Source organism: Borostomias antarcticus, assembly GCF_949987555.1.
Source record: "Borostomias antarcticus genome assembly, chromosome: 9".
In the NCBI taxonomy this organism is placed as follows: domain Eukaryota; kingdom Metazoa; phylum Chordata; class Actinopteri; order Stomiiformes; family Stomiidae; genus Borostomias; species Borostomias antarcticus.
The window spans coordinates 11,943,703-11,953,702 of record NC_140242.1 but is presented as its reverse complement, the minus strand read 5'-3'; the positions used below and the strand labels follow the sequence as shown (position 1 = coordinate 11,953,702).

Here is a 10,000-nt window from a genome sequence, read left to right as displayed (position 1 = left end):
CGTCTCGCTGTGAGATCTGACAGGTGGAATCGTGAGAACGGCGGTTTTTAGAACTTTCACCCCGAGCAAATCCGTTTAACTTGGCTTAAAAACGGGTCTGGGTTGTTGTGTACTAGAACCTGGCTTTTAGAGAGGGCGGGCCTACTGTAACGTACCTCCCCTGGAGCAACGCCCACACAGATCCTGTCCACCGCCGGCGTGGGCCGTCCCCCGTAAGTCTGAGAGAAGGGCAGGGAGGGAGGGAGGGAGAGAGGGAGGGAGGGGGAGAGAGACAGAGGACAGAGAGAGTGACGGGAAGGAGAGACAGAGGCAAACAGAGAGGGCGCGAAATACGAGCAGCGACGGAAGGGAAAATAAGAGTAGCAGTTGTTAATAAATAAAGAGGTGGTGGGGGGGGGGGTACATCCTCCATGTTGTTTACTACTTTTTCTCTGCAGCGTAAGCCGGAGCGACCGCTCGCCGTGACGCCCCCCCCCTCACCTTGGACAGGTCTCGTATGCGGAGGATGTCCTTGCTGCTGCCGCCCCTGTAGATGCGCTCCCTCTCCTGGACCACGTCCACGTCCTCCTCCGTGATGGGTGGACTCTTGCAGTCCGGCATCCTTATAGTCACACACGGGTTAGAGGTCAGAGGTCAAGTACGGAGGGCGCACCGAGGTCACTTATTCGCTGCCCCCGTGGCACAGTTATGACGAGGCATACTCTTGCATAGCCAGAGCTCATCTCCACACTGTATTTATTTAAACCAATCACAATCGTCTTGGGCGGAGCGGTTGCTAGGTTGTTGTTGCTTAACGTAGTCTGGACTGAATCTGATTGGGCCGACAGCAGCCTCAGCCTCAGGCTCATAGGGGACTAACAGGTCTGAAATATAACTCGGCGCCGGACCATGCAGAGCTTTAAATGTTAGCAGTAACATTTTGAAATTAACTCTAAAAACGACAGGCAACCAGTGAAGAGAGGTAAGGATGGGAGTAATGTAGTCTCGTCTCCTAGAATTAGTTAAAAGCCCTGCAGCAGTATTTTGTACCAGCTGGAGGAATGACAATGGCTTATCCCCAAAACCTACATCTGTTGAATCAGACTATGGCTGGCATGACTGGAGAGCTCTCTTAGTGTGTGCCTCTGGCAATCCAAAGCTTTTAAATCACTCTGACCCTCACTCTTTTTAAGATTCTCCAATCACTTCATGGCCATATCTCAGATGACACACTTTAAGAAAGTGTTCCCGTAGCCTGAAGTGGGACAAATCGACGAAGAGCGAAACCCTCCAGTCAGACCACGGCCACCCAGAGAGCTTATCTTCACAGAGAAGCAGAACCTGGCGGGACAGTTCAGAAAGCGTCCCTAGCGGTCTGAAAAGGTCAGCCTGGGAGGTGGCGAGAGAGGTCAGGGCGTTAGAGGAAGAGCTCGTTTCTGTACGTACCAGCGGTCCCTGAAGAAACGATATTGGACGAGGATGTTGATGGTGAAGTAGACGAAGCCTTCGGCGGTCATGAAGGCCAGGTTCTTCCCCAGGAAGTCCCAGCTGTAGGGGTCCGGACTGTGGTCCTCCCCTGACACACATCACACACACATACAGTACATGCGCGTACACACACAGACATACACACGCACACGCACACACACACACACGTACACAGACACACACACACGCACACACACACGCGCGTACACAGACACACACAAACACCCACACAAACACATTATCACTCTTAGCAATGGTGATTCATCCGATCTGAGACAGAAAAGTATTATTATCCCACACAACACCCTCCAGTCATCACACTCTAAACCCTCTGCTTCTCGTCACGGATGACAGTCAAGCCGAGGCAGTGAGGGCTGACGAAACAGAAGAAACGTTTACAGCAGTACTCATCACCTCCCTGTCACTCAGACAGCATGCGGCCAGCTCTGTTTCACCCCCCAGCCCCCCCACGCCCGACCCCACAGAGTCCCCCGTTTCACCCCCCAGCCCCCCCACGCCCGACCCCACAGAGTCCCCCGTTTCACCCCCCAGCCCCCCCACGCCCGACCCCACAGAGTCCCCCGTTTCAACCCCCAGCCCCCCACGCCGGACCCCACAGAGTCCCCCGTTTCACCCCCCAGCCCCCCACGCCGGACCCCACAGAGTCCCCCGTTTCACCCCCCAGCCCCCAACGCCCGACCCCACACAGTCCCCTGTTTCACCCCCCACCCCCCCAGCACCCCACGCCCAACCCCCACAGCCCCCCGGCTAATCAGCCGTCTCGAGTTCAGCGAGGTCTTATGGGGAGAGTAGAACGAGGACGCGTACATATATTAGAGGCTATTTATGACAACCCCCCCCTGGACGGCCGGGGGGGGGGTGAAGCTCTCCTGGCGGGTGCGGTCTGGCAAAACGCGAAGGCATCAGATTCCTACCGCTGTCTGACGGCGCGGCTGTCGGGGAGGGGGGGGGGGTGTGGTATTCCCCTCGGGGGGAGGGGTGGGGGGCGTTCTGAGGGGGTCAGCGAGAGGTGGTGGCGGGAGAGAGGCTAGGGTTGCAAACTGCAACTAATGGTTTTGTGTGTGTGTGTGTGTGTGTGTGTGTGTTTCTGACTCACCGAAGCGGGCGTAGAGCTCGGCCACAGCGTTGTTCATGGCCATGTCGATGAGGCCTCTGCCCAGGCAGTAGTGAGGCAGGACCAGTAGCAGTCTCTTCAGCAGCTGGTTACACCTGTAGAGAGGCTGAGAGGATCCACCACACGTTGGTACGTCGTCCAGAGGGAAATATCACAGGGCTAAAAGTGTCTGTACACAGGAATATCCTCATTGGATTTATGTCATAATATCCGAGCGGTATCAGAACTCTGGAGCAGGAACATATCGGTATATAGGACACTGTATATTGATGATATACAGAATATACAAATATACAGAGTCCTAATACGCTGCATACCAATATGTTCCCATTCCTGAGTCCTGATATGCTCTGGATATGACATAAATCCAGTTCGGATATTCCCGGATCCAGACCCTTACCGTGGTGCTCTCAAACAGGTCCAGGATGAAGGTGATGGCGCTGCTGTTGATGCCGATGAAGAGGTTGATGCAGGACAGGGAGACGTAGGCCGTGCTGGGAACGCTGAACACGTACGACATGGGGTACATCATGGGGGTCACGGCCCACCTGCAGGAGACATACACACACACACACACACACACACACACACACACACACACACACACACATAGCTTTCACTAAACAGTTATACTAATGAAGGAACGTTCTAGAAGAGAGGCACTGGTTCATTTGTCCGTGCTGGTTGCCCGTCCAGCGTTGACAGGGGAGCTATGAAAAATGGCTGCCCGCGAACGGACATCCAGAAACCGACCGCCCGGGCATCCTTGGTAAGACGGAACTCAACACCAGTAAAGCGTAGCACGTCTATTCATCATCACTGCCTGTCCTGAGGGACATGATGTCCCCATTCACCAAGGACAGGAAGTCTTATAAATTGAGTAGGTGTGGTATGTTATGGGTTCATTGTAAAGCGCTTTGGATAAAAGCGTTATATAAGTGCAGTCCAGTCCATATAGTAGGAAATATACGTGATATCACTTCTTGGGGTGCTGGGTTAGGAAATAGTCACAATGATAAGAATAGATCCCGCACACTCGTACTGTATGCTCCAGAATAAACCTTACTTTGACAACCTTTCGAGAGTCTGCTCTTCGTCAGAAAAATTTGACCTGATGAAGAGCAGACGCTCGAAACGTTGTTGAGTAAAGTTTATTCTGGAGCATACGAGTGTGCGGGTTCTGTTCCTTTCATTTCTTCGTAGGTGTGGTATATCAATAGTAAACAATGCAGCGTTCCAATGAGTTAAGACACGGATTGTGTTCACGAGTGACAGAGGAAGAGCAACTTTAAAACTAGTCCTATATCACCTGGCTGTGGGGGGTCATTAAGAGCTTTCCAGAGAGGTGAAAGGTCACCGCGCCGCCTCACCCGTACAGCAGCAGCAGGGCCGCCAGGGGCTGGAGGTTAGCGGGCGAGGTGTAGCACTTCTTATCAAACGCCACGAAGATCCCCACCACCATCGCCGCACTGATGGAGTAATTCACCTGATTGGGGAATAAAAGCAAAACTGTTCAAAAGGAGAACAACAACAACAACAACAACAACAAAAATAGCTGCAAGCAGCAATGTGGGGGTCAAGCAGGACGCGCGACCAACGCATCAAAGACAACAAGTTTCTAAAGGTGTGACCCATGGCACATTCAAAGATGCAATGCCTCCCCCACATGGCAAACATTTGTGAGATACATATTACTTACTCTAAACAAGAGACACAGAACAGTCCCTGGTCTGTGAGCCAAATTTCACAACTTTTAACTGACAGCAGCGACCGACAACGATTCTGTTGTCTGCTATTGACTTCCACGGGTGGAATGTCGAATGGGATTCGAACCATGAACATGCTCCTTGCTAGAGTGACGCGCAACCCACTGCGTCACGACCATGGATGTATTAATAGAACTGGATCATGGATGTATTAGGTCCCGGATGAGTGTTCCAAATGTGGTTTTGATAGATTAAAACATTACTGAGATATGAACCCAGTTCCTGTTTTGCAGCTTTTCTGCCAATTTTGATTGGCTATGACGAGCGAACGCAATGGACAATCAAAAATCCCTGTAAGACTTTTGTGGACATCAGTCTATAGATGCATACTGCGTTTCGTGTAGATTGGTGAAAAAACCTAGGAGGAGATACATTTTAAGTGTTTTACACAAAGTACATAAAGGCGGGAAATCCAATATGGCGGTGACAATGACATCATGAGGTGCGTTAAACTCAGCTTGAGCCAAGGATTCCAAAGGTACCTTGTTTTTCAAAATCAGACTTACGGGTCAAAAGTTGCGTGCATAAAAGCATTGCCAACTTTGACACGTTGGTGGCACTAGAGGGTTCGAGGTGTGGACATGAGTCTTGGTGAGGAGACTCAGGGGACTGTCATGAATGACTGTGCCAATTTTCACCCTTTAACTTTTCACCATACGGTTCTATAGGCTGCCATAGACTCCCATGGCAGAAGAAAGAAAGAATAAAGAAAACGTACAAACACAATGGGTGCTGCAGCAGCTGCGCTGCTTGCCCCCAAAAAACGCTTGACCATGTGCAACGTTTCCGTCAAATCTGTTATGTACAGTGTATACAATATTAATTGTTTGTTTGTTAAGTGCAAAATCTTGCTCTGATCGGTTATCTACACATAAGAAACAGACAAAATGGAGGACAGGACAGCCTTCACAACACTGACCATGTCCCAGAGGAAGTTGGCCAGCCAGTAGACCAGGGGGCTGACCCCGCTGACGAACTGCAGGAGCTTGGCCTGCGTGACGCGCTCCTGGATGAGGTAGAGGACGAAGCTGGCCGGGACAAAGGACATGGAGAAGATGACGCAGATGGACACCACCACGTCCACTGAGGTGCTCAGGCTGGGGGATGCACAGACAGACAGACAGACAGACAGACAGACAGACAGAGAGTCAGACAGGCAGAGAGACAGACAGAGAGTCAGACAGGCAGAGAGACAGACAGATAGACAGACAGAGAGTCAGACAGACAGAGAGACAGACAGACAGACAGACAGACAGACAGACAGACAGACAGACAGACAGAGTCAGACAGACAGACAGACAGACAGACAAACAGACAGACAGACAGACAGAGAGTCAGACAGGCAGAGAGACAGACAGATAGACAGACAGAGAGTCAGACAGACAGACAGACAGACAGACAGACAGACAGACAGAGAGTTAGACAGACAGACAGACAGACAGAGAGACAGACACACAGAGTCAGACAGACAGACAGACAGACAGAGAGTCAGAGAGAGAGTCAGACAGACAGACAGATAGACAGACAGACAGGGACAGAGTGGGGATGGATAGGAACAGGAAATGTTTTAAATCCATCCAAGAGAGCAGTGATGATCTCATGCTGCAAGATGCTGTACCCCCAAATTGGGGGTAACCACAAACACTGAAGATAAACGGGACTCGATCACCCACACAGTGACCTCGGACAGCTGCTCCTTGGTGAGGTTGAGCGGGTGGTTGATGGCCGTGATACCGTACTCGTCCAGGTTGGCGTCCCTGGGCAGGTTGGCCCTGAGGATGGCGTTGTTGGCCACGTTCATGAAGGCCACCATGGCGTGCCAGCCCTTGTTGTTGTACCACACCTGGAGTAGGACGAACAATTAAGATTCCAGTAACTCAATTACCATTCATAATCAAAGTCAAATTTTATTTATAAAGCACATATAAAAACGACTGTGGTCGAGCCAAAGTGCTGTACACAAAATACAATAAACATTAAAAGTTCAATTAATTAAGAGCAGTTAATATGAGTTAATTAATTACCATTGAGAGTAGTTGTTAAGAGTTACTGTAGCAGAGCACTTCATAATGGCAGGCCCTATGTGTGTGGCATATGAAACTAACCTGAATAAATAACAGTTATGGATATAGACTGATTGTTTTTTATTGTGTGTTATCTACTTGCCTTCACATTGTGCTCTGTCTCCATGTACCTCAGGAACTGTCCGATGTCATTCAGAGTTTGTTTGGAGTATTTTCCCTGCAGAGAAGACGAGTATGATAACCAGACACCTCTAGAGACTGCTGAGGGGATAAGACTAACACAACACACACACACACACACACGTGTGTGTGTGCGCGGTACCGTACCCCAGTGACATTGAGCAGTCGTCCCAGCTGTGAAGCCGTGTCCTGGATGGTCTTAGGCGTCACGTCGAGCATGGGAAGCTGTCCTCCCACAGATATCCCCCCATATCTGGACCGCAGGGATAAAGCACAACACAGACGTTCAGGGTTGCACATCCTTCTCACTGTCACTGTATTACTGCCCTGGCCACTAGAGGGCGATACAACACCACTCTCCTTTAAATGACACACTGTAGATAGATAGATAGATAGATAGATAGATAGATAGATAGATAGATAGATAGATAGATAGATAGATAGATAGATAGATAGATAGATAGATAGATAGATAGATAGATATAGATACACTTTTAACAATGTATGGCAAATGATAAGTGGACTGCACTTATATAGCACCTTTCTACCTTAACGGTAGCTTTACAATGGCTTCTCATTCACCCATTCACACATACATTCACACACCAATGGCAGCCACCTGCCATGCAAGGAGCTAGGCTACCCTGCTCATTGGGAGCAATTTGGGGTTCAGTGTCTTGCTCAAGGAAACTTCCACTTCGACATGTGGACAGGAGGAGCCGGGAATTCAACCGCCGACCCTGCAGTCATTGGACAACATGCTCTACCTCCTGAGCCCCAGCCGCCCCATAACAGGGTATCAGTATACAGATTAGACAGTTGTGGTTTAAATCTGATTCTACATGACAGCTAGGTCACAGTTAAAAGGATTACCTCAATGCTCATTTATAAAGCCATAGATATAAGCCATACATACTGTATAGTATAATGTAGAAATGTACCTTTGTTCATTCACCCAGTATTTGCTCTTCAAACTGGAAAAAGGAGAAAGGTAAGACAGCTAGCATATAGTCATGAAATAAATTAAATAAACAAATAAACAAATACATAAATAAGTAATGTGAATAGGTACAATTGAAGAGCAGGATTGTTCAGTACCTGGTTCTGATGAGAGTGGGGTAGGTTTTCACAAGGTAATCTGAGATATTCCTGCCTGTCAGGTCCATCAGAACATCACCAGTGGACTGGATTCTCTATAGAACATAGACACACACACACACACACACACACACATATCATACACACACACACACCCACACACTGCTTTTGCTTGTGTGTGTGTGTGTGTGTGTGTGTGTGTGTGTGTGTGTGTGTGTCTGTGTGTGCGTCCTCCTCTCACCTGTGGCGGGGGCAGTCCCCCGGCGGCGGCGGGGCAGACGGGCAGCATGGTGAGCCTCCGGGGCGAGCTGCAGACGCAGGCTGGCGAGGGCCTGCCGGAGGTCCACTCAGGGTCGGCCAGCACCTCCACCAGGCCCGGCTCCACCTGGGGCGTCTCCCACTCCGTGGTGATGTTGTTACAGGGGAAGTCACTGTCAGGAGGAACACACACATCACACACAAATTACACTAACACACGTCGATACACACACACTTAAGTACCACACATAGACACACACAAACACACACATATAGACACACACACACATAAGTAACACGAGCATAGATACACACACACACAAACGTAGATACACACACACAACACACATACATTACGCACACATAGACACGGACACACAACACACATAAATTACACACACATAGACACACACACACACACATCACTCACAAATTACACAAACATATAGATACACACACACACATCAGACATAAATAACACACACATAGACACACACATAACACAAACATAGACACACACACAAAGACACACAGGTCCATATTTATGCTATTGAATCCCATTTTATCCACCATCAGCTGACTACCTCAGTGGTCACTCACTCTAAAGGTTCCTCTGCCATGCAGCGCGTCCCGAAGCCAGGTCTGTTCAGCAGAACCTCCCCAAAGTACCGCATCTCAGGGTCCAGAGGGCGCTCGTTACTGCAAGGGTCCAACCCAAACACAACGCCAACATCATCATCATCATCATCATCATCATCATCACCATCCTCATCCTCATCATCATCCTCATCCTCCTCATCATCATCATCATCCTCATCATCATCATCATCCTCATCATCATCATCATCATCATCCTCATCATCATCATCATCATCATCATCATCCTCATCCTCCTCCTCCTCATCATCATCATCATCATCATCGGCAAACTACACAACCGCTTTTAAAAACATATTTTACATACAAATACAAGGAATGGAACCGCTAAAGAGATAAGGTGAACTGGTCAAGGACATTTCTATTTTCCAGATTTTTAAAACAGGATCATGGTGAGCGCACATTGTGATGCGTACAGTGCTGTGTTGAAACTCCCTTAGGACAGTCTTGAGATGGTTAATGGTCTAAACTCTAAACAGACAAATGAGCTGTTTTCTACAGTAATACTTCTGAATGTTTATTTTCACTCAGATTATTGTGGATGCTTAATGAGACTACATTTTTATATAATATATGCATTTTTACTATTTCGAACCAAGTTTAGAGTCAATTTAACATGACAATCTGACACAGCTGCACATCGGTGCGGTACCCTGTGCTCGTCTACGCCCACTAGCAAATACGTACACTACGGTTCTGAAAGGTCAGTGGGGTCAGACAGCTCTCTAAATAAACAAGCTCCATTGGAACGCCGCCCACCTGAAGAAGGTGAACTGTCGGCCGTACATCCAGGGGCTGAGCGTCACGCTGGGGTACTCTCCGAACGGAGGCACGACCGTGGTGACCAGCAGGGCCAGGAACACGAAACTGGCGGGCAGCACAATCTGAGGACAACAGTCACAACCGCAGTTAACCCCGAAAAAAACGTGCCAAAGTGTTTCAGTAGTGTTCAGTACTGTAAACGTTCTTATGTAGTGGTGGTGGGGGGGGGGACTGTACTAATAATCAATAACTAATAGGAGTGGTCACCTGAGCAAAGAAGTCCTTATGGGAGCGCGTGGTGTGGTGAAACCTCTTGATGAGCAGAGCGAAGAACTGTTTGAGGGTCAGCCACACCCCTATGACCTGGCAGGATCCCCGCCCACTGCCCTCTGACCCTCCAGAGGCTGGGGTCGCCTCCTCCGGTTCTAGAACGCAGGGAGGAGAAGCCTGGGGTTTGACCGCTGACCGTTTCACAAACAGATCTCTAAATACTGTAGTTTGTACAGGACACACGGCACTTACAAATCACGTCACACATACATACACACACACACACACACACACACGCACACACACACACACACACACACACACACTCACTTACACATTACACTCACTATATATACACTGACTGCACTACTTTTGTATATTGT

General features: G+C 49.0%; 1 protein-coding gene across 1 annotated transcript in view; it reads right to left on the bottom strand.

Moving 5' to 3' along the window:
* Window positions 1-10,000, bottom strand: part of LOC311312839 (retinal-specific phospholipid-transporting ATPase ABCA4-like) — a gene marked incomplete at its 5' end in the record, with an annotated part of 43,835 nt that overhangs the window by 5,425 nt on the left and 28,410 nt on the right. Inside the window, 16 exons of the mRNA XM_084442845.1 lie at window positions 156-218; window positions 481-601; window positions 1,426-1,555; window positions 2,585-2,708; window positions 3,003-3,150; window positions 3,973-4,088; window positions 5,288-5,465; window positions 6,042-6,211; window positions 6,535-6,609; window positions 6,720-6,825; window positions 7,514-7,546; window positions 7,671-7,765; window positions 7,912-8,101; window positions 8,529-8,627; window positions 9,345-9,469; window positions 9,615-9,772. Coding sequence (XP_084298971.1) covers window positions 156-218; window positions 481-601; window positions 1,426-1,555; window positions 2,585-2,708; window positions 3,003-3,150; window positions 3,973-4,088; window positions 5,288-5,465; window positions 6,042-6,211; window positions 6,535-6,609; window positions 6,720-6,825; window positions 7,514-7,546; window positions 7,671-7,765; window positions 7,912-8,101; window positions 8,529-8,627; window positions 9,345-9,469; window positions 9,615-9,772 — 1,931 coding nt within the window. The remainder of the gene's footprint in view (window positions 1-155; window positions 219-480; window positions 602-1,425; window positions 1,556-2,584; window positions 2,709-3,002; window positions 3,151-3,972; window positions 4,089-5,287; window positions 5,466-6,041; window positions 6,212-6,534; window positions 6,610-6,719; window positions 6,826-7,513; window positions 7,547-7,670; window positions 7,766-7,911; window positions 8,102-8,528; window positions 8,628-9,344; window positions 9,470-9,614; window positions 9,773-10,000) is intronic.